The sequence below is a fragment of the Bidens hawaiensis genome, unplaced genomic scaffold, assembly GCF_021521415.1.
Source record: "Bidens hawaiensis isolate Kalapana, Puna unplaced genomic scaffold, B.hawaiensis_p1.1 tig00014730_1, whole genome shotgun sequence".
Classification (NCBI taxonomy): domain Eukaryota; kingdom Viridiplantae; phylum Streptophyta; class Magnoliopsida; order Asterales; family Asteraceae; genus Bidens; species Bidens hawaiensis.
This window is the reverse complement of record NW_027492295.1, coordinates 426,586-451,281: the sequence shown is the minus strand read 5'-3', so window position 1 is coordinate 451,281 and position 24,696 is coordinate 426,586. Positions and strand designations below refer to the sequence as shown.

Genomic DNA, 24,696 nt, shown 5'->3' with positions numbered 1-24,696 from the left:
ACTATACTGTCGAAGCACCCCCTTCTCTGCACAAAAATAATTCAGTGAAGCATTCTTGAACTCCATGCCATTGTCACAATGAATGCCCTTCAGCTTTAAGTTAAGCTGATTCTCCATAAGTACAACGAACGTTTTGATCAATTCTGCAATTTCACTCTTATTTGACAAGAAAAATACCCAAGTAAAACATGAGTAATCATCTGTAATAATGAGACAATAAGAGCTGCGGGAAAGACTCAAAACATGAACTGGACTGAACAGATCCATATGCAATAACTGAAACACTGATGAAATGGTATTAATTAATTTTGGCTTATGAGTTTTGCGATTATGTTTATCCAAGGAACAAGCCACACACTCTTCAATAGCAACAAAATCTTTGACGGGTAAACCACGCACCAAATCATTTTTAGCAAGACGGTTTAAATTCTTAACATTTACATGACCGAGACGACGATGCCAAAGCATGGCATTATGTTCTGACACTTTAGAAAATAAGCAGGTTATTTCACCAGGAACATTTTTGTTCATGTCGATCACATAAGCATTATCTTTACTTTGTGATCAAACAAGAATCCAGTCTTTTGGTATAATGAAAGCAGGTTTTAAGATCAGACACTCTTTATTAGTGAAATGAGTTGAGAAACCTTTATCACAGATTTGTGAAATGCTCAAAAGACTGTGCTTCAACTCAGGAACAAAATTAACATTCTCAAATTTTAGAACACCATTACTTATAGTACCCTTCTGCGTAATCTTCCCTTTCTCTCCTCACGCAAAACGAAACATACCCACCGTTAAAGATTTGAATGGCGTGTAGCTGGGATAATGTCTCCTGTCATGTGCCTGGAACAGCCACTATCAACATACCAGGGTCTGATGATATTCCTCCATAGCTGTTCCTGCACGATGTGCGGGATTAGTTAGACTTTGTTATCTAGTCCATAGTTACACTGGGTGAACATGATTCATCTAAAGTTGTCACAGGTTGCCATGACATGTCTTTTCGATCATCTAATATGGAATTCGATGCCTCTTTTACCGGTGACTTAGGCAACCATTCATGACTACCATTGTAAGATTTGGCATTATTTTATGAATGGATGACTTGGTCTCTGATTTGCAAGTAGGAGACACAAAATACTTTGTCTTTCTCACTTGTTTCGGTTTAGAAGCCGTGTTCGTTTTTAAAACCGAAGCATAGTTTCTACCACCTTCACGAAACATGTTAGGTTTGTTCTGATGAGGACGAAACCTACCAGATTTGTTTTTGTTCCAATCACCGTCAGAGGGATTAGCCTGGTGATACCTGAAATTTTGTTGATATGTATTACGATGCATATTCCTATGATAGAATCCATAGTAAGGAACATATGGACGGTGTGGACAATTTCTAGCAATATGACAAGAGGTGCCAAAATTAAAACAATTTTGACGTTTTATATAGAATTTATTTTGGTCAACTCCCTATCTTGACCGGTTGTGTGGACCAGTTTGCATTGCCTGGTGTTTACCTCTTAACACATGGTTTGACTTATTACCCTGTTTGTCATTAGAGCATCCCTCTTTAACAAACTTAGGCAATGAGTATTTATTCGAATTTTTCGAATTTTTAAACTTATTAAAAACTACATCGCCAGAATTCAAAGTTTTAACGGAATCAACCACACAATTGTCTTTGCTCTTAAAAACAGAGCCCACACAAACAGTCGGAATAACACAATTCAAAACAGGTAATTTTAAAGGAACATCAAAATTAATGTCTTTATTAATTGAAACACATGAATCATCGTCCTCATTACTCCAATCCTCAATGATTACTTTATCTGCACATGAGGCAAACACATTAGAATCGTTCACTTATGAAGTAGACGCAGTGGCCTTTACTGAGTCGACTTTGTCATTTTTAGCTGGTTTACCATACTTCATGTCTTTTACCTTTTCTTCCTGCTCTTTGGTAAGAGGAAGACCAACATAGTTGTCATTGTATGGTGGGGGTACTTGACTATATCCTATACCCTCACCTTCATTTTCTTTCCACCATAATTGATTTTCAATCATGGAATTGACTAATTTATTGGAACCATCAAATTTTCTAAAATCTAATTCAGCCCGTTTAAATTTATTGGTTAGATTTAAAAGTTTTAACTTAGTGGCTTCCAGTTCAGCAGTTAATTCAACAATTTTCTGTTTGGCATCAAGGTGGTGACAACATTTTAAACTAAAATCAGAGTTGAGTTTAGAAAATCCTATATCTGTGCTTCTATTTTATCTAGGAAGGCTCTTTCATTTTTCTTAAGTTTATAGTTTTCAGATTTCACAACTTTCATTTCTCTAAGCAAGTTACTATTATGAGATTTGTAGAGATCTACTTTACTAATACAAGCTTGAGAACATAATGGAGAACTTACCTAAGATGAGCTGGAAGAAGTGAAGGCCATAAACGCAAATTGAAGTTCCTTAACTTGTTCCTCAGCAGCATTTTCTTCCTCAGCGTCTTCAACATGAGCAAAATTAGCAGTCTGATTATTTATGTTGAGAGCAGCCATCTGATCAGTCCAGGAGAATTGCTGAGCTACAAAACCTCGTTCACCGTCACCCGAACTAGCCCCACTTTCTCCTCTAGCACTTCCCACTAGTACCAGCGCTCTTTCCATGTTTCCTTCCTTTGCTGGATTGGTACATTCACGAGCAAAGTGACCCAGCTCGTGACAATTGTAACACCTCAGAGTATCCTTGTTAAAACCCACCTTCTGATTATTTGGCGCATTCCAATTATTCATGCCCGTTCTCTTAGTAAATTTGTTAGCCCGAAACACTGCCATGGAGATTTACCAAGAAATATCCATTTCTTCTACATCATCAGGATGAATTTGATCAATCTCAGCAGCAACTACTGGTTGAACCATATCTCCAACAAGGAATACTTTGTAGTAGTTCATGAATCCCGCCATTAAAGCAATATTTTCTTCAGTTTCCTTTGAGATAAAAGGAATCTAACTGGAATTCTGACTAGAAAAGGCACTAGATGGTTTAACAGTAGCAGCAAGTGATTGAGCAAGTTTAGCAAAGAACACTGGAGCTGGTTGTGGTGAAGCTTGGAATTTAAACATTGAAAAGTTGCTTTGAGGTTGGAACTGTTGTTCTCACTGAGTAGCTTTGAACATTGAGAAGTTGTGTTGTGAAATAAGTGCATTGTTTGAAGCAACACTATAGCCCACTGCATTGTAGGAGTTTGCATGGTTTATGGCCCGTTGTTTGTCATCCATGTCACAAGCCTTGATGATTGCAATAACCTTAGACAGAGTCAGTCTGTTGAAATCCTTCGTCTTTTTTATTACTGCAACATTCATATCCCAACTTTGAGGCAAAGAGTTTACCAGCTTATTATTTGTCTCAGCTGCTGTCAGATTAATACTTGCAGATCTCATCACAGTCACAAGAGCTATGAACTTATGAAGCTGTGTTTCCAACGACTCTCCTAAAACGTGATTAAACATGTTAAACTTTTGTCGCAACAAATCTTGACGACTTCTCCCCATGTCTTCATTACCCTCATACACTTCAATCAAGGCTTCCCATAGTGCCTTGGCAGACTATAGCTCCCTAAATCCCAAAGCAATATCAGGTGAGAGTGTTATAGTTAATGTTGAAAGTGCCTTTTCATCTTCTTCCATTTTCTCTAAATTAGCATCATCATACAGCTCAATAGGCTTCATAACAACTTCCTCAGAGTTCTCACGTTGGTATGTGATAGCTTGAGGACCCCTGACAATGTTTCTCCAAACTTTGGCATCTTTTATTTTAACGTATTTCTCAAATCGAACTTCCACTCGCTAAACCCTTCATGAGACAGCAGATGAGGTATGCGAGTAGCATTTCCCATTATGGAGTCTAGTTCTTGATGAAGTGTAGCATTGGATGATCCATTACCATTTGTTATTTGTTCCATTTTAAAAAAGTAACATTAACAGTCTAGTAAAATTGAGTCCATGTAATTCCCAAAGCCCAATAAATCAGGCCCACGTGCAATTCATCCGAGAACAATAAAGTTTAACAGAGAACACTAAGACACCGAGATCACAAATGTTGACGGAAAACGGATTAAACCGAGATCACAAATGTTGACCGAAAACGGATTAAATTGACCGAGAACACTTGGATGTGGCCGAGAACACCCGAATTTGCCCGAGAACACTTGAAGGTGGCTGAAAACGATCAGATTAAGCCAATAACCTAGAGTGATTGACCGAGGTCCCTTAAAAGATCCCGAGAACGGTCTAAACTGGCCGAAAACTAGCTAACCAGTTGGATTTTGGCAACAAACTCCCTAGTTTAGTGGGATTTTATTTGTTTCCAAAATCAAAACCAATGTTTCACCAAAACACCAAAATCATCAAAAATTCCAAGAAACAGTTAATCTTGAATCGTTTGATATCAAATCCGAGCTTTGAATGGTTCAAAAGGCTCTGATACCAATTGTTAGTCCTGTAGACAGATCTTTCAATATGATATCAAAGATCTCAATGTTCTTGCGGAATATAACATGAGATGATTCAAGAAACACGATTTATAGTACTTAGATAACACCAACAATGCTTCAAAACATACGTATATTGACGTCAGATGCTTAAGCACTTACAATACTCGTTCAACAATACCTAGTAAACGGCCAACCTAAAACCCTATACATAGCATGTATATATAGGCAAACCACAACCTAGCCCAACAATGAGCCCAAGCCCACCGAGATCACAAGTCGATCTCGTTTTACATACGCACACACAAACCACAAACTACATCAAGCAAAGGCTAAATACAAACCAACTATGTATATACCCAACAAATAATATAATTTATAATTAAATAATTTGTGAGGATTAACGTGAAAAAGACACATAAAAAAATATATTAATTTATTAAACGTATAGATACTATTTCCGTGGTTATTAATTTAAGAGTTCGAAGACACTAAGTTATTACAATTTTTTTACAGATGATCGAAAATATTACCTCAAATTTGGATATTTGTATTTTAAATATTTTTTAAGGTAATTGTCATTCTTAATAGTGGACCTTGTCTTAATATTCATAATACTTTATTGGTAGAATTTAAAATTCTATAATTTCACATTACTTTATTGGTCATACTTAAATATTTAATACTAAAAATGAATAATATATTGAACTTAAATATTAATACCGAAGATGAATAATATAAGTGAAATGCATTAATTTTTTATTTAATTTTTAGTTTAAATACCTTCAGTCATCTTATAAATTCCATGAAGCAGTATATCAAGAATTCAAATATGGTAAGAGTGTATCACATTTTTCCATTTTTATCATACAAGTTTTTATCCCCCCCGTATTACGGGGGTTGTGTTTCTTTTTCGTGTCTAATATTTATACTTTTTTGAATTTTAATTTTATTTATTGTAACAAAGTTAATAATTTACTTAGGGTTTGATGATGAAAGAGTTTCACAAATAAATGAAATATTATGACCCGTTTAAAAGTTATGGGTTTGAGACCCATGTTCCAATTTATTTTTTTTTACTACAAAATTGTTTCTTAATATAAACAATATATTTTTCTTAAAGAAATTAGATATTAATTTTTAGTATATCCATATTTTATGAATTTTCATATTAAATAATTGGTGAGATTAATTTTTAATATAATGAGATGTTATAACCCGTTTAAGGTTATCTGGGTTTGGTGAGACCCATACATGTGAATTCGGTCAGATGTATAAGAATTCTTCAATTACAAATAAAACAATATGTTGGCTTGAGAGAATGTAAAAAGCAATCAAAGAGCCTTTAAAGGTTTTGTTTATATATATATATATATATATATATATATATATATATATATATATATATATAGTTTTTCTTTTATTTTCCTTTTTTTCTTTCTTTTTCCTCTTTTTTTTTCGTGCAACATGTATTGTAATTTATTTACATCTTCATATGCTGTTTTATATTATTCGTTTATAATATTGATATATTTTTTTGAATTTTAATTTTATTTGTTGTAAGAAAGTTAAAAATATACTTAGTATTTGATGATAAAATGGTTTTATAAATAAATGAGATGTTATACTCGGTTTAAAAGCTATCTGTGTTTAGTGAGACCCATGACCCGCTCATTTATTTTTTTTTACTACAAAAATGTTTCTTAAAATAAATAGTGTCTTTTAAAAAAATGGATATTAAGTTTTAGTATATCCCTATTTTATAGGATTTTCATATTAAATATATGATTAGCTTAATTTTTAATATAATGAGATGTTATAACCCGTTTAAAGGCTATCTACGTTTGGTGAGACTCATACCCATAAATTTGGGTCAAATGCATGAGAAACATTCATTTAAATATAAAACAATTTGATGACTTGAGAAAATTTAGGAAGCTTTCGTTTATATATATTTAAGACTTATGTAAAAATAACTCAATATAATGCAATAAGATTGCATCTTATTTTATCATTTTAGTATTCTAATCATAAACTTTATAAAAAAAATAATCAAAAAATGGTAATAAGATTGTATCTTATTTTATCATACGAATCATCAACTTTATGAAAATATAATTCAAAAAAGGTAGGCTAAACGTACCCTTAACTCCCTTACTTGTAATACCCCTTCTAGGGGTGTGCATAAAATCGAAAAAGTCGAATCGAAACCGAAAAACCAAACCGAATTAAAAACCGGTGGCATGGTTTTGAACTTTAGCAAAATCTGAAATATTGGTTTTGGTTCGGTTTTGTATATTGTTAATAACCGAAAAAACCGAACCGCACCGAAATAGAAAAAAAATCAAAATAAGTACTTTATAGTTATTTCGGTGCACTATTATATCAATGTTGATGCACTATTATATTTATAAAACTATATATATATATATATATATATATATATATGTATTGGATCATTTTAGAAGTTTTTTACAGCGAGAAGTGTGAGAAGTGAATGTGTAACTCCATTAATCCATAATTTCACTATCTTTTTTATTGTGTAGGTGCGGATGTTTGTATGTGTGTAGATACGTAGGTTTGAATGTGGCTAAGTACGTTTGAATGTGTGTAGGTACGCATGCATATGTGTGTAGATAGGTTTGAATGTGTGTAGGTACGCATGCATATGTGTGTAGATAGGTTTGAATGTGTGTAGCTAAGATTAAATATAACCAACCAACCTACATACATGTTGGTAACATTTTAAGAAAGGGAGTGAAATTAGGGATCAATAGAGTTACACATTCACTTCTCGCTGTAATATCACTTCTCGCAAAATTCATCCCCTATATATGTGTATGAGAGAGAGAGAGAGAGAGAGAGATATTGATACTATAAAAATATATTAATAATATTACAATATTTAGTAAGCCTACTAAGTGAAAAAAATATTGAAGGGATTAATATGTATGTAACTAATGTTAAGGAAGAATAGTATTAATTTCGTAAGTTCAGTGGAAAGTATATTCAGTAAAATTAACATGATAAGGACTAATATGTATGTAAATAATGTTATTGAAGAATAGTAATTAATTTTTACGTTTATCAACACCATTCAAAATATTGTAATAATATTCTGTTTTATTTCACCATATTAATCAATCAACTTGGATTTCTCAATGGAGACCCATGTTCAAACCCTACTAACAACACTTTGAAGGGGACATGGGTGGCTCAATGACTGGGATCTTTGTAATCTTCAGTTCGATTCTGAGGGTGTCCGAGTTTACCAACAGTGGGCCTTCAGGTGTGTGGGTTTTCCTCGAAACTAGAGATAACTAAGGGCTCTGTGCGAAAGGCTTGGGCCGGCTGACGGTGACCTTTGTCATTGGGTCACTCCGTACAGAGTATCTAGATAATTATGTTTGTTGATCGATCAAAAAAAATCAATCAACTTAAAATATTGCCTAAATAATAAGATATTTGCACCATACTCCACAACATCCTACTCCATATACGTGTAATGATAATAATTAATTATTACCTAAAAATTACAAGACCTCTTTAATCATTGATTATTACCCCCAACATTAAAACCAATAGTCTTTAATTGTTCTTTATATAATTCTAGCCATTAGCTTTTTATAAAATGTTTTGATGATTTAAAACGTGATATTTAATTGTTTAAAATATTATTATTTCTTCTTCTATCTTTGAATTAAATTTACATTAAAAGAAATTGAATTTAATCTTCTTTATTTAATTAAATAATATATTTTTTATATCTTTGTCATTACATTCCATTCTATTCTTCTCTACTTAAAGTCACTTTAGAGTAATTAAAAACTTATCGAGTGCTATAAGATATTTTCAAATATAAGTAAAATCACAATATTTTATTTCTTTTTTCCTCACAGCATTTAAAACCACTCTCTGCGTTATAAAGAAATATGGTAGATGTATTAACAATGCTCTCACAAAGAAAAACAAATTATATTAGGTTATATATACCATTAATTGATGTTTATAATAATTATTAGGTTATGAACCCACGCAATATACATGTTGAATAAAAAATTAACTAAATTGTTAGTATTATACTTGGAAACTGTAAACGATTTTTTAATATAATATATGGCTGAAATTACTTATAAATACATTAAGTAATAAAACAATAATATCGAAAATATAAAAATATAGTTATTAATAAAAGTGAAAATACAAATTTTACTTTTTGCATCTATACTTGTTTTTGAACAACAAATTTCTTTCTTTTTATTATAAACTAATTTTTATCCCTCGTATTACGGGGTTGTTTTATTTTGTTTGCTCTAATATTTATTTTGTTTTGAATTTATATTTTTTTATTGTATGAAAGTTAATAATATACTTATGCTTTGATGATAAATTGTTTCACAAATAAATGAGATGTTATAAACCGGTTTAAATGCTATATGGTTTTGATGAGACCCAAGACCCGTTTATTTTTTACTATAAAATTAGTTTTTCTAATTATAAATAATATTATGAAAGTTAATAATATACTTATGGTTTGATGAGACACAAGACCCATTTATTTTTTTATTATAAAATTGGGTTTTTATTTTAAATAATATATATATATATATATATCTTTCTTAAAATAAATAAGATATTAATTTTTAGTATATCCTATTTTATAGGATTTTTACATCAATAATTTGATGAGAATAATTTTTTATTTAATGAGATGTTATAATCCGTTTAAGGAATATCTGGGTTTGGTAAGACCAATACCCATGAATTCGGGTCAAATGCATGAGAAACCTCCATTTAAAAATCAAACAAATCTGGTGACTCCAAAAAAAGGGGGAGCGACCACATCGCGACACGTAAGATTTTTATGTTTTCGTTTATATATATTATATATATTCAATGAAGAAATATATCTAGAATTTAAAATATTGTAATAAATGTTTATCACATTTGACCATGTTAATAATAAATTCCATGAAAAGATAACTCCATTCCATATATTGTTATAATATCGTATCCTATTTTTCCATAACAATGATAAACTTCATGAAAAATTAATTCGAAATATTATTTTACCATATGAATAAAAAATTCCATGTGAAGACATTAAAATTCAAAACATTGTAATAAGATTGTATCATATTAAAGTTCAATCAAGATCCTATATATATATATATATATATATATATATATCCCACTCTACACCATCACTTTCAACACAAGCTCTCCAAGCATTCCTACAACACCAGTTTTTCAAGAAAATATTAGACTGCAAAGGTTGGTTGTGTCGGCTGCCGGCGATGTTGGGAAAAACATTTTGTGAACTCCATTTTCAGCAAAGTGTTCGGAAGAAGAGGCAGCCTGTGCCGGGTCACTTGAAGCTAGAAAGAATCCAAATTCTCTCAAAACTGAAGCTGGAATCTTGTGGTGGATTTTCCGATTCAGTTTCCTTCCTGGCGATTAAATTTGGGGCTACATCAAATAATAATGAACCTCATCTGAGTGTTGTAGTGAAGGTTCTTTCTGATTGACTTATATTTGCTATGTTCCTGTCTTCTAGAACTGTAAAAGATGGCATCTAGGAAAGTTTAGTACAATTGTTTTCTTTAATAATTTGTCTATTTTCTTGATTCAGGAGACTGGTGTACATGATTTTGAAGAGGATGAGATAATCTTTGATCCTGAATTGGAGATAATTGTTTTCATTCCTGGAAAGATGTCTGACTTTGAAAAAAGTCAGCAATTTCACATCATCCGGGAGATTCTTCTGGTGATCAATGGTAAAATTGGTAGTTTTTTTTTCTTTTTTTAATTTATAAATAGTTAATGTGTATATATGATTACAGAGATGTGTTATGACGGGCTAGAGGTTCAGCTTGCCGTATATTATGACAAGAAGGAATGCAGGTAACATCAGATGTGAAACAATCTTCATCTCGTCATTCGGTTATATAAAATTTTATGGTTTAATTTTATTAATTTATATGGTGCCACAGAGTTCGCAAGGCTTGCATTCCAGATTTGCACAAAAGTTTTGATTTTTGTTCTTTGATTCCGTGCTTTGCTCGCTGTGACGATATTCGTGACAGACACTTTCATTCAAAGCTTCAAGATTTGAAAATGATAGTCAAAAGTTCAAAAAACAAAACTTGGAGGTTTGATTTAGATGTGCCTTTAACATCTTTCAACCCGTTTACTCTCACTAAAGATCTAGAAGAAAGTGCAAAGCGAACACTTTCTACTAAACAAGAATTTAAGAATAACAATCTTGAACACTTCTTGAAGCATTGGGGAGTAGGCAAACTGATAATTATCCTGGCCATGATTCAAACCCAACCAGATTTGGATTGGGATTTTGGGTTCATGTTATGCGAGTACCTCAAAATAAGTGTTGAATACCAAAACAACACGAAAACGGGATTTTGTGAGATTGAATTTAGAAGAAAGCAGATATATTTAGGGGGCATAAAACATGAATATGTGCGGAGTGAGTCCCTAAAATTCAAATTTCGATTTTCTTCTGATTTTCTTCAAGATCACTTCCCGGATCATTACAATGCGATCCTCCAATCACTACCCATTCAAGAATACATGAACCCGCTAATGGGATTTATGAATCTTGGTGCCTATTCACCACTCCAAATTAAAAACCCTGACTTGGGTTCTTATGTTAGCCTTGGTTATGGTGGATTGGATAACCCAGCGCATCCGGATCTTTTATCCAATTTATGTTTCCATCCATATGATGAGGTAACTTTCTAATTTCTGATTTACTTTATTTATCATATAACTGTATGTAAATTATCGTATTTTGAAGATATTTCCTTCTTTTGAATTCAGGTTCATATTCTTGTACATGTTGCTGATTACATGATATTACTTGTACTGGATTACATGATTTTTTTTATCTGTTTTGTAAAAGTTATATTTTTAGTGTATTTAAATTGTAATTTACGAATGTAGAATTTACCAAGTATACGAGAAAATATAAAAGCGGTCGCGAAGAACATCAATGAGAAGAACATTAAGAAGGATAAGATTGTCCGCAAGTGCCATTGGTGTGGACTGACTTCCTTTTGTATTCTCATCATGTGCTTAACTTGTCGGGAGAATTTCTTTTGTGAAGATTGCATCGACAACAGGTCTGTTTTACCCTATCTTTATAAGATTTCATAGCCATTAATGTATGTATATTCGTATTCTTGCTCGATTTGCTATGTTCATATATAGTTGAAGATTTTTGGATTATGCTTTTAATCCATTGAAAAATTTGCAGTAAATGAAGTAGAATTTACCTTTTTCGAGTTAAATTTGGTGAATTTAAGTTTTTTTTTTTGTTATTTGTATAAATGTAGGTACTATTGTAAGAGGTCGGTTGAGAGGAAGTGTCCTGTGTGTGAAGGGCAGTGCTCCTGCAAAGCCTCAACCTGCATAAGAGGGAAACCTAAGCAAGTCAAAACAAAGGTTTAACTCACAACCATAAAATATGATACGTGTCTTGTCACTTTAGTACAACTGTATTATGAGGCTGAGGGGTGTGGGGGGCTCTAACGGGGGCGCGAGTGGGGGCTCCAGCCAATTATATTGTGACGTGTGGCAGAGAGAGAAACTGGATAAGATGGGAGTTGGAGCCCCCGCTGGAGCCCCTGGCCCTGGTGTGGAGGGGCTCCAGCAGGGGCTCCAGCGGATTTTTTTTTTTATTTTTTTATAAATATATTCAAAAAACGTATTATTAAAAAAACTCATAAATTATTAAAAAAAACACACATTAAAAAAAAAACACATTAATATCTAAAAATTAAAGTACTAAAAAAACATTATTCTTATTCTTCGGCTTGGTCTTCTTCGATCAACCTCTTTCGGATACGTTCCTTTTGCTTTTAAAAAAAAGTTTGGAAGATGGGTTGATTTTGGGTTTTTTTTTGAAGTAGTGGTAATTGTTTTATGTGATTTTGGGTGTGGTAATTGTTTTATGTGATATTGGGTTTATATATAGGAAGAATACTTTTTTTTTTATTAAATTAAAGAGCCCAACGGCTCATTTCTGTACTCCCAACGGCTCTTTACGTCCCCAAACGCCTACAGCTCCCGTGAACCACCTTGCGCCTGCTTTGAATTCCGTGCTCGCGCCCCTCTCGCGCCCCGGTGGTGTGGTGCTCGCGCCTGGGGGCGCGAGCGGAGGGGCTCTCGCGCCCCCGCTGAAGCCCCACACCCCTCAGCCTGATAATCTTTCTGTTTTCACGATTCAGAAAAAAGTGACACTTGCGTCCATTCCTGAAAAGATGTCTGACTTTGAAAAAAGTCAACATCTTCACATGATCCGAGATCTTCTTCCTGTGATCGCAAAGTTGAATCAGCAAAAGTTCATCGAGTTGGACACTGAAGCTAAAAACAAAGGTATATATAATGGCAAAATTAGTATTTTTTTGTTCTTTTTAATTTTATAATTAGTTAATGTGTATATATGATTACAGGGACATTTCATGCCAAGATAGAGGTTCAAACTCTCGCATATACTGACAAGAAGGCATGCAGGTGAATTTCACACATCATTTGGTTTTAATTTATTTTGTGACTTATATTATATTTATTTATATGTCACAGAGTTTGCAAGGATTGCATTCCAGATGTGCACAGAAGCTGTGATTTATGCTCTTTTGTACTGTGCTTAGCTTGTTGTCACGATATTCGCTAGGGAAACTTGCATTTAAAGCTTCCAGATTTGAAATTGGTAACAAGCAAACGCTTAATAAACAAATCTTGGAGCTTTGGTTCGGATGGGAGTATAAGTTGTCCACCTAAGAGTTTATAGGTTGTTGCAATAAAGGTGCTTTGTATTTAACATCCTTCTATCCGTTCACTCTCACCAAAGATCTAGAAGAAAGTGCAGATAAAATACTTTGTGACTTTAAGATCAATGGGCCATCTGATTCTTCATCATGTCCGTTATGTGGTGAAATGGGTCTCTATTTTTCTACCAAACAATCCAGGACGTGTTCCAAACTCAACCAAATCTGAATTGGGATTTTGGAGTTATCTTACAAGAGTACCTAAAAAAGAGTGCAGAATCCCAAAACAACACGAAAATGGGATCAGCAAAAAGCACTCGCTAGTGGTGTGAGATTGAATTTGGAAGAAAGCAGATATTTTCAGGGGGTATAACACATGAATGGAATGAGTCCCTGAAATTCAAACTTCAGTTTTCTTCTGAATTTCTTCAAGGCCATTTCGTGGATCATCAAAATGTGATCCTCCAATCATGGGACACTTGCATTCAAAGCTTCAAGATTTGAAAAATGAAAAGAAGCAAAAGGTTAGAAACCAAATCTTGGAGGGTTGATTAGGTGGTAGCATGAGAGGTCCTTTGTATTTAGTTCCTAAAAATCAAATTTCGGTTTTCTTCTGATTTTCTTCAAGATCAATTCCGGATCTTTACAATGTGATCCTCAAATCACTGCCCGTTCAAGCAAGAATGCATGAATCCACCGATGGGATTTATGAATATTGGAGCCTATTCACCACGTCAGACTAAATACCCTAACTTGGGTTGTTATATTAATGAATCTTTTATCCAATTTACGTGGACATCCATATAATGAGGTAACTTTCTAATTTCTTTTTTAATTTATTTATGATAAAACTTTCTGGAAATTACCGTACTTTGAAGTGATTTCCTTTTTTCATTCAGGTTAATAGTCTTGTACGTGCTACCGATCGTCCTCTTCGCGTGAAAGGTCTAAATGAATTCAAGATGTTGATGAGTAAAGATAACTCACAAGACCATATATCTTGAAGAGCTAAACGAATGACTGCTAGCACATCCAGGGTGGATGATCTTGAATTATGATATATATTATTAGCGTTTTATTTGTATTTATCGACATATGTACTATAGGATAGTTTAATTATATACGTCGGATAACATTTATTGATTGTAAACTAGTGCTTTCTTAACCATTGCAAATGTTATAGATTTATGTATATACTAATCGAAATCTCTGTTTGATTGATCCTTTAATTCGTTGTGATTATATGTGCTAGCGTGTTCTTGATATCTAATAATCTGGTTGTGACAGGCATCTATGTTTCTATTGTAGGGAGCTTCACAAATTTAAACGTTGCAAATTTAAACCACAAGATGAAACAACTATTAGTTATAGATATCATTTGGTGGTTATCTGTTTAGTTTATCGTTGACTTGTGTCACACCCACATCTTAGAGATGGGTGTAGGACTCATCAGTTGGAACCCTTTTTGTAATTAAATCAGAGTTTGTGGAATAAATGCGGAAATATGTTAACGTGGATTAAAATATTAATATTTACATGTCAAAAGACGGGATTATAAAATACCCGTTAATGTGTACAAAAGATTACTTGTTTTATACGTTCCACCAATTGAGTTTAACATTTAACAAAAATGATCTAAGCCATCAGATCGCCTAGATGTCAACTTCGATTCTTCAAGCGGCTATCCTTCATTACCTGTAAAACAGTTTGAAAATACGACCTTTTTGTCTTCTTCCTTGTTGCGGATAAGACCGTTTATCAGATAACCAGCCAACTCCATGGCAGAATCGGCGGTTTGAGGTAAGTGAGACCTCACCATGTCGTGGATTTCCCGTGGGAGTCCCCATATGTATCTTAAGACTTTGCTGGACTCAGGGTTTAACAGCTGGGGCACGAGTCGACAATACTCGTGAAATTTGGTGTTGTACTCACGGAGATTCGTTCCTATGACTTTGTGACTAAGAAACTTTGATTGGATTTGATCGGTTTCGTGCAACGGGCTGAACTTCGCCAACACCAATTCTTTGAACTCCTCCCACATCAGTTCGTATAACGTTTGTCTCCTTTTGCTCAAGATCAATTTGTTCCACCACTCCAAAGCTTCACCTTTAAACATTTGGGCTGTATATTATATCTTCTCTTATTTGGAGCACTTGCTAATGATTACAATCGACTCCATTTCCTCTAGCCATTTCAGTGTCGCAATGATGCCCTTGTCGCCACAGAATTCCTTAGGACCAAAGTTCTTAAAGTTCCTAAAAGAGCAGCTTTCGATTTTCGTTTTCTTAAACATGCGATTAAAATTTCCACCGACATTATATTCATGAACGCTCTCTTCGAGGTGAGACGGTTTAGGACGAGATTTAATAGATTTTCGGGAGTTTTCGGTACGAGATTGTTTGGTTTCATTTTTTCTAATTCATTTAGCTCTTACAGCTTTTGCTATCATTTCTTGTATCTGTGCCATGTATTGTTCAGGTATTTGTTGATCTTTTTCGTTTTTGGCGTGGTTTTCTTCCCCTTGTCGAGGGGCTTCCGCATTGCTTTGTTCTTGGTTTGACATTCAGAAATATTTACATTCTTTTCTTAATACACACATTTTTATTTATTTTCTTATATATATATATATATATATATATATCATACGGATTTACAAATTATTATTACATTTATTTTACACCAACATATATATATATATATATATATATATATATATATATATATCCTTATCCTTATTTGAACATTTAAACACATTCATGGTTACACGATACAACTCCCGACTACACCATTAGTTTCTTAATTGTTCATATACTTCTTGACCAACTTTGTCATCTTGTTACACTTGTGAAGAAGCTTATCTTCTATCTTCTTCTTTTTTGCTTCCATCTTCGGCCACCTTCTTCCTTAACTCATCAGTCTCGTGTAGTGCTTGATCGAGATGTTCTTGGAATTGTGGAATGATGTTTGGATATCCGTATCGTGGAGGCGGATCTCGGTATCCCATCATACACGATCTCATAGTGATTCTTTGGATATGGTGACGAGGTAACATCAGACGGATAGTTGAAAAAGGCTTCAGTTGCTGCCTCTTGCTCACAAATTTCATTTGCTTCTTCTTCAATTGAAGGAATTTCGCCTTGATAAGGTGGAAAGCTTGGCGGAAACTTGTTCTTGATTTCTTGAATGTATTGCACATAGGGGTCTACAGAACCATAGCTTGGACTCTTGTGGAAGAATGGTTGTACGCATCCTTGATTTGGTGGATTGTCACAATTTGTTGGTTCCTCCATTAGAGCTGTTACCGCTTCAGATCTCTTCATTGGGATCTTCTTCAGGGTCTTCTTCTTCTTCTTCCGGATCTTCCTCCTTTTGGGGTCTTCTTCTTTCATTAACTTTACAGTTTCAGCCACCACAGGGTGCATACAATAAGTCTCGCATGGATGGATGACTTTCATCTTCGGTTTTTGAGAAGTTTCTTTGGGGTGAGAATCAACAGAGTTGTAAGCAGAGGTTCCAGTGTGCCATCGTCTTTGGTCGGAGTGGCATTGCATCCAGTCGGAAGAGCCGGACTCGGGTTCCACCTTGATTTGTTTATTGGCTAGAAATGCATAAGACGGATGGGGATTGGATGGATAATACATCGGGACGTCAGACGGGTGATACGTCGGAATGTTGGACGGATGATACTCCAGAATGCTTGACGGATGATACTCCGGGATGTTGGTTGGATAGTAACTTGAGGTTCTTGGGGGATCAATCCTTGCATCGGTGGATCACTTGGAAGACTGATCGGAGATTATTCGGTGCCGGGAAAGTACTTTGGTGTGGGTCGGTCAATTGGGTGATCTTGGTTGAAGAAGTCTTCATAATAATCTTCGTTCATGTTGTCCTTCGGAAGGGGTTCGGGGCATCCGACTTTCCTTGAGTCGTGCATGAATCCTTCCATTATTTTGTTGAACGGAATCTAAGGGTAGTTTAGATTGAGGAGGGATAGAAAATGTTTACCAGGCTATCTAATCCCTATTAAATTTAAACAAGTATTAATAATTCCTATTCACTTGGATCGAAGCTTAGGTATTATTAATTCATACTTATTTCGCTAAGATCGATGGCTCTGATACCAACCTGCCACACCCCCGGGTTAAAGCTAGGCGTGCGACTCATCAGTTGGTACCCTTTTTGTAATTTAATCAGAGTTTGCGGATTAAATGCGAAAATCTGTTAGCGTTGATTAAAATATTAATATTTACAAGTCAAAAGACGGGATTATAAATTACACGTTAATGTTTACAAAGATTACTTGAAACCACCAATTAAGTTTAACATTCAACAAAAATGATCTGAGCCATCAGATCGCCTAGATGTCAACTTCGATTCTTCAAGCAGCTATCCTTCATTACTTATAACCAGGTGTGGCGCGGTGTGCCCACCGTGTAACCACATATATAAGGATCCAAACAAACGTACACGACATCCTAAGGGCCAGCGATTACTTTTGTTCATAATGTTTTAGAGATACGTAATCTCATTTAATCAATTTATTTGACTCGATTAATACAAGTTGTAAAAGTTGGGGCGTATTCACCTTTTAAAAGACCAACTTCACTCCACACTCCACTGATCGGTTAATCTTTCTTTAGCTATCTCGGACCTATAATACGAGTATTACCTTTTATTTATTACCAGATATTTAATCTGGCTTAAGACCTTTAGTCTCTTTTGTATAATCTTTATCTCGATGGTATTTTCTTTATGAACCTTTAGTTCAAAATACTTTTCTTTCTTTTACAAGTTTAAGAGCTTTAGTTTAACTTGTTTACCTTTTTAAACACTACGTTTCTTCTTCTTGAGGAAGAGTATACTTTATTTCTTTATTTATTACTTAAAATCTATTTAAATAACAATTCATACTTTAAAACAAAGAATAATATATAATATAACTTTTATTTTTATTTCTTTGTTTTATATTTTCTTTACTTTATACTTTTGTTTATTTTCAAGCTATTGAGTATACCCTCAATTAAGGTTTAAGGCTTTTAATATTATATTTTATTCCAGCACTATCCCTACCTTGGTTGGCTTATTATTCTTTAGTTACTCGAGCAGCACTTTGACGCCTTTACGTTTTTCTTGGGAATCTTGATCAACTCTTCCTAATTGGCACACAAATCGAGGCACGCCGGTCTTCAACACTTGTCGGCACATACTTCGAGGCGGAGCGTCGGGTTGTCTCGTGATGGCACGTTTTTCAAGATATTGTTGTTGGTATGTGGCACGAACTTCGAGGCAACGTCGGTTTAGGGAACGGATTACGGGGAGGTCGGTGGCACGCTTTACGAGGTAGTGAGAGAGTAATTTTCTAGAGAGAGAGTGATTTTGTGAATGAGTTGTGAGTGAGAGTGAGGACTGGTTGCCCATATTTATAGGCTGAGTTCGGGAGGCCGTCGCGGTACGCGATGGTCCATGTGAAGGTCGTCGCGTATCGCGACTAGCCTGGATGAATCATAAAGTAGCCTTGCCACGTGTGTCATGTGGCTGACGCAGTGCCACGTGGAGACACCTGGCGGGGCACGTGTCTCCTGTCAGACCACGTCATCGTGATATGCAATGACGTTGGGGCTAAGAGGATCGCGTATCGCGATCAGTTAGAAAAAAAGAATTTTCATTTTAGTCCTTGGACTTTGAAACTTGGCATTTTGATCCATATTTTTCACTATGTTACAATTTGCATTCCTAATATATTGCCAAAGTTTTTATGGAATCTATTTTGTATATTGTCATGTAATCGTTTCTTTTGAATCAAGAGATTATCAATAACTTTAATGGTAATCAGAGCCAAGGTTAAACACCTAAACCCACCGCCGTCGCCACCATGGTCGACGGAAAAGACTTGCCTTCAAACACCAAAACCAACGCCCCGAATAAACCATACATCCATCCAGCCTATAGTGTCACTAACATTCAAACAAAAAACTATAACCTCGATGGGAAAAACACAACCTATTCATTATGGGCGAAGCTCTTCAAACTTCACCTAAAATTTTACAAACTCCTTCACCACATCGAGGGCACACCGTTGGCAGCGAAAGCGAAAACTGATCCCACATACGCCTAGTGTTCGGAGGTAGATGTCCTTATACTCCAATGATATTCGCCACCGTATCCGATGACATCCTTAATCGTGTCCTTGAAAACAATATCCCGGCTCACAATGCTTGGACTCAAATTGAATATGTGTTCCTAAGAAACAAGAAAGCACGTGCGGTGGCCCTCCTCACGAGTTCACTCATACCACACTCAAAGACTATGCATCTATGGATGCATACTTCCAGAAACTCATTGATCTATACCTACAAATGAAAGATGTTGGCAAATAGGTTGAAAATTCCTCTCTCATCATTCAAATGGTTAACGGGCTTTCGAAGGAACTTGACATTATCGGCAAAATAATTCAGGAACGCCAACATGGAATGAAGCCTGTGCCATTATTGACCTAGAGATGCATCGGATATTGGCCAGGATCGAACTGTCCACATGTGCACATATTGATTCCATGCTATGCATGGCACACGGACAACAAAAACGGACGCTTCTAATGCAAACACGGGATCCGGTAAAACATATATGGGGAGTAATTATTGTGGAAACAACTACGACCCGAATTTCAACCTTCGTATGGAACGAGGCGGTCTCGGGGGCGCGGGGATCTAAACCAAACCTGCAATCCTAGAAATAATACCAATTATCCTACCTCATACCAAAACAACACCTCACAACAAAACCACAATACTTCTTGGCCAAACTCCATATTTACCCCACCCCATAATCACTACAGATGTTTTGGTCAAAAAATAGGTTTTAAGGATAGTGTAACTAAATCGGTTTTGTGAGGTAGATTGCTTGTAACAATGGTGATTATGTAAACGAGATAAGGATGAACACAAGGATATGTTATGAGGAAAAGCCCTTGATCGGATGATGATCGCCGACATAAAAACTCCGGGTGATGACAAATCTTCTATCACCACTATATTAATCAAGAAAATAAGGTTACAAGGTTGGAAGATTTGGTCAGTGATTACAATGATTGCTAATTGTGTGTATATTGCTGATATTTCAGTGAAAGAAGTGTAAGTCGTGTATGATGTGTTTGACCTAGCAAATCAAGCTCCAATATATACAAAAATAAGAATCAAATATCCCTATTTTTAGCCTATAATCAAGCCACTCCTTCAATGTAACTGTTTCATGCATTGACAGTGTGGTTTAATGACTTTAATTGCAAAATTATGGGTTAGACTTGGTCTTTATCCGTTATATCTGCCAAAATATCAATAAAACTAAGAGAACAATCGTTAGTTAATATTAAGTACTGAGGATCCTTGCTCCTGACAGGATCTGGAACACATGCTAAGGACAACTGATCCAGGACATATGCCAGGAAACGTATCCACAATGTCAAATTTTTGTGCCCCCCCCAAATGGCGGTTGTGATAAGATCACAGCTGTCATTTTTCGTTTGAAATCAAACTTATCTCATAAACATATGAGATTTGACCAGCTAGATATAACTATCATATATCTATAGAGTTTCCTTGGGAATTTCCCTTACGGTTATATATCCAACACCTCTTATTCTCCCTTCATAATTCGGCAGAAAAATAATTAGGTATCCTCTTTTTACGGGGATGAAGTCTTTGACACCTCTTTTTTATATTTTTCCTGCAAGTCATGAACAACTAGTAACACATGTTTTAACCCGGGTGGATGGTCCATGTTTAAATGGTGAAATCCGGGCTAATGTTTTTGGTAAAGCATGGTGACTTAATAATAACTCTAATCCTTTATCTATTTGCAGATGGTTTATCATTATGAAAAGATATTTGTTATAGTTTAGTTTTTTGAAAAGTTTTTAAAGATAAATTATCCTTATAAACATAGATTAAGGATCTTAGATCCTTAAACATAGTGGTTTTCAAAGATATAATTTGGATGAATATAACTTTGAGAAGTAGATATCATACCACAAGGTCTGATTAGACCTAAGTTACCACAAATACTTCCATGATGCTTGTAGACAGACTTAGGATACCTGATGCAAATTTCTTAGGATTTTAAGTCAAATAATCATATGAACTGTTAGTGCACGGTTTTGCGTCTTGAGTCTTTGTATTTATCATTAACGTATTTGTCATTTTGTTTAATGTAATAAACAATTAATTTATCTTGTTAGTTCGTTAATGTAATGTCTAGTTTGCTAAGGTTGTTTAGCGAACTAAGACTTTAGTTAAGTTTCCCCTGATTCGTTAAGGATGTTTAACGAATCGGGGGTGATTCGTTAAGTGTATTATTTCGTAATGTATGTAACGAAGTGAGCTCTAGTTCGTTAGGGGATGTTAACGAACTAAGCCCATCTTCTATTTATAGGTGAACACTGTTCACGTTTAATATAAGTTTTTGAGTTAATTAACCAAGTGGTGCCCAAACTCTCTCTCAATTCTTCATATTGATAATATTAATACATAGAAATATATATAACGTATTAACGATAGATCTATAGCAATCATGAACTAGATCGTAATATAGGTTAACTTATATACGATTCAGATCTACGATCTGTATTAAGTTAGGATAATCTACGAGATCAAACAAGTGGTATGAGAGCTTTCGGTGCTCTTTTGCTATTGATTTTGTGTGTTAATCCGTTATTATAGATAATTAATTGTTATTTTATGAAAATTCTTGTAATTCGGTTTGATTTTGATCGATTTGAGATTAAGTTGGATTAAGTATGAAGGAATTGGATTGGATTTGAGTTGGTTAAGGTATTGGTAAGATACTGTGAATTGGAATTGTGTTCAGATTGATATTGGTGTGGATCTGGTGTTAGACGAAACAGGGGATTAGTATTGGTATAATTGGATTCACGAGATGTGTTAATTGGTTATGAGGATTGGCTATTTGGTTTCGTGAGGTGATAACGAGTAATTTGGTAGTTGATTTGTGTTATTTGGTTGAGAATTGAACGCGTATTACGAATCTGGGTCTTTGGGTCTGTGTTCTTCATTTCCAGATTTCTGGAAATCTTCGTTGAAGATTTTAAGATTTGAATACGAGATTGATTCGTTACCATATTTTCATTGATTCGTTAACATATTTCACCCAGTTCGCTATGAGTTCTAGTTAATTCGTTATCCATTCGCTATGAACTATAGTTGATTCTTGTAATCAGTTCGTTAATCTATCTGATTTGTGTTCGCAAATTCGTGTGACGCGTGGTCATCTTGGAATTTGTGTCATAACAACCTTTTCCACGTGGCATTAGGTGTCAGAGTTTGTTACAAACGGTTGTAACAACCTGATTCGCTATAGTTTGATTCGTTATCAACTGTAGCTGGTTCGTCATCTTATTTTGCTAAGCTTATCTTAGTGATTCGTTACAAAAAATACTCTAATTCACTAAGCTTGTACTTCGTGATTCGCTTAGCTAATTCGCTTACTCATTCGTTGACCATTGGATTCGTTAATCATCAAATTCTAATTCGTTACAAGATAAACTTTAACTTCGTTAAGTTTAATTCTTTTATCACTGTTCACAGTTCGCTAAAAACTATTTGCAGTTCGTTACATTGACTGTTTACCATTCGTTAACCTATTTTTCACAAGTCATCCATGAATTTTTGAAATTTGTCAAAAATGGCCGGTATGTATGCATTAGCTTCTCAAAACATGTTGATGCAACAAATGTTACAACTTGATACCGAGATAGGTTCACATTCGAAATGTCCAAGATTGATGAAGTTTAGTGACTTTGCCAAGTGGGAACCTCGGTTTCGTGCTCATCTAGGATCAGTTCACCCGGACTGTTCTTATTGTTTAGATGAAGTTTATACCGTTCCTATGATTGGGGATGAGACTATCGGTTTTCGACCTAAAGCTATTTCTCAATACTCGCAGGAAGAAAAGAAAGCATTAGAGATTGAGACAAAAGCCTATTCTACTCTAACCATGGCTATACCTGAAAATATCTTTCACCAAGTATGTAGTATAAAAATCTGTGCCTCTTTGTTTCAATATATCCGAATGAGAAGTATGGGAAACACTGCGGAAAGCAAAAAGGTTATGCTTAAGTTTCAATTCAGAAACTTTAATTTACTCAAAGGTGAGACGGTTGAAGAAATGACAACGAGATTCAATCACTTGATTTGCAGAGATGGATAAAATGAAGTTCTGATATTGACAAGATTGATACTATTAAGAGTGCACTACCAAGTTCGTACTCTACTTTTCTAATGGTATTAAAAAAAAACAGTTATTTCAATGAAGACTGACTGGAAGTGAGTTTTTACAAAAGATTGAAGCTCGTGAATATGATCTTAAGTGTCAAAAATCATCCATGAAAAGTCAAGATCCTGCTTTCTATGGTGGTAGCATGCCTCTGAGCTCAACCATTTCACCGATTACCGCATTTCTTACCGAGAATGCAAGAGAAAATGAAACAACCATCTATAGTGATCCTAGAGCATGTTTTTAACTGCTGGTAACTCTGGATCACCAAATGTTTCTGCTGGTTCAGGAAGTTCATCCACTTCAAATCAGTATGCTTCACCTCCAAATGTTAATATGAAAGAAGCTGAACAAAATTTTGCCTTTTTAACAGCTTTCATGACTTCTTATGAAAATATGGTGAGTAGCAAGATTGCCACTAGTGATTTGACTGATGAAGACTATGATCAGATTGATCCAGATGACTTTGAAATTATGGATTTAAAGTGGAACATGGCAATGATTGTTTGTAAGGTGAAAAGGTTTATGTAAAGAATTGGAAAAGATCTTCCTGCCTTGAACAAGAAATTGCGATTTGACAAGTTAAAGGTGAAATGTTACAATTGTATAGAATTCAGACATTTTGCAAAAGAATGTGACAAACCGAAAAAGGAGTATACTGGTCCTCATAGTCAAAATCAAAATTCTTCAACAAAACGAGGTAATGATGCTGAGAAGAAACCATCAACTTCTGGGTCACAAGCAAAGTTAGCTAATGGAGATGATTGGTCACAACGACTACTGTGTAATGATACTCAAGCTAATTTGGCTTTGTTTGGGTTGACTCAAGATTTTCATGATGCAAGTGGAAGTGAGGTGTCTTCTGATAATGATTCTGGATCTAATTCTGATGACTCCTGTGATAAGCCTACAACTGTCTTTGCATGCATGGCTAAGATTAATGAGGTTAGTCATTCTATTTCTGCTACATCATCGATTAAAGTAAATTGTGTTGACTGTGAATCTAACAAAACTAAGTTAGAATCTTTAAAGAATCACAATGACAATTTAGTTAGAGAAATTGCTTCACTAAAAGATACTTATCGACAATCTCTCGAATCTCAACTGAGATCTCGTGAAAAGATTGAAGCATTTTCGACAAGT

The 24,696-nt window shown here is 34.7% G+C and overlaps 1 protein-coding gene across 1 annotated transcript; it reads left to right on the top strand.

The window, feature by feature from the left end:
• Positions 1-9,667: 9,667 nt before the first annotated feature.
• LOC143547553 (uncharacterized) lies at positions 9,668-13,374 on the top strand. Its single transcript, XM_077038952.1, has 8 exons — positions 9,668-9,993; positions 10,113-10,257; positions 10,324-10,384; positions 10,474-11,227; positions 11,441-11,619; positions 11,833-11,941; positions 12,727-12,874; positions 12,952-13,374. Exons 1-8 carry the CDS (start codon positions 9,778-9,780, stop codon positions 13,014-13,016), a joined length of 1,677 nt encoding a protein of 558 aa, XP_076895067.1. The 5' UTR covers positions 9,668-9,777; the 3' UTR covers positions 13,017-13,374.
• The last annotated feature ends 11,322 nt before the right edge of the window (positions 13,375-24,696 follow it).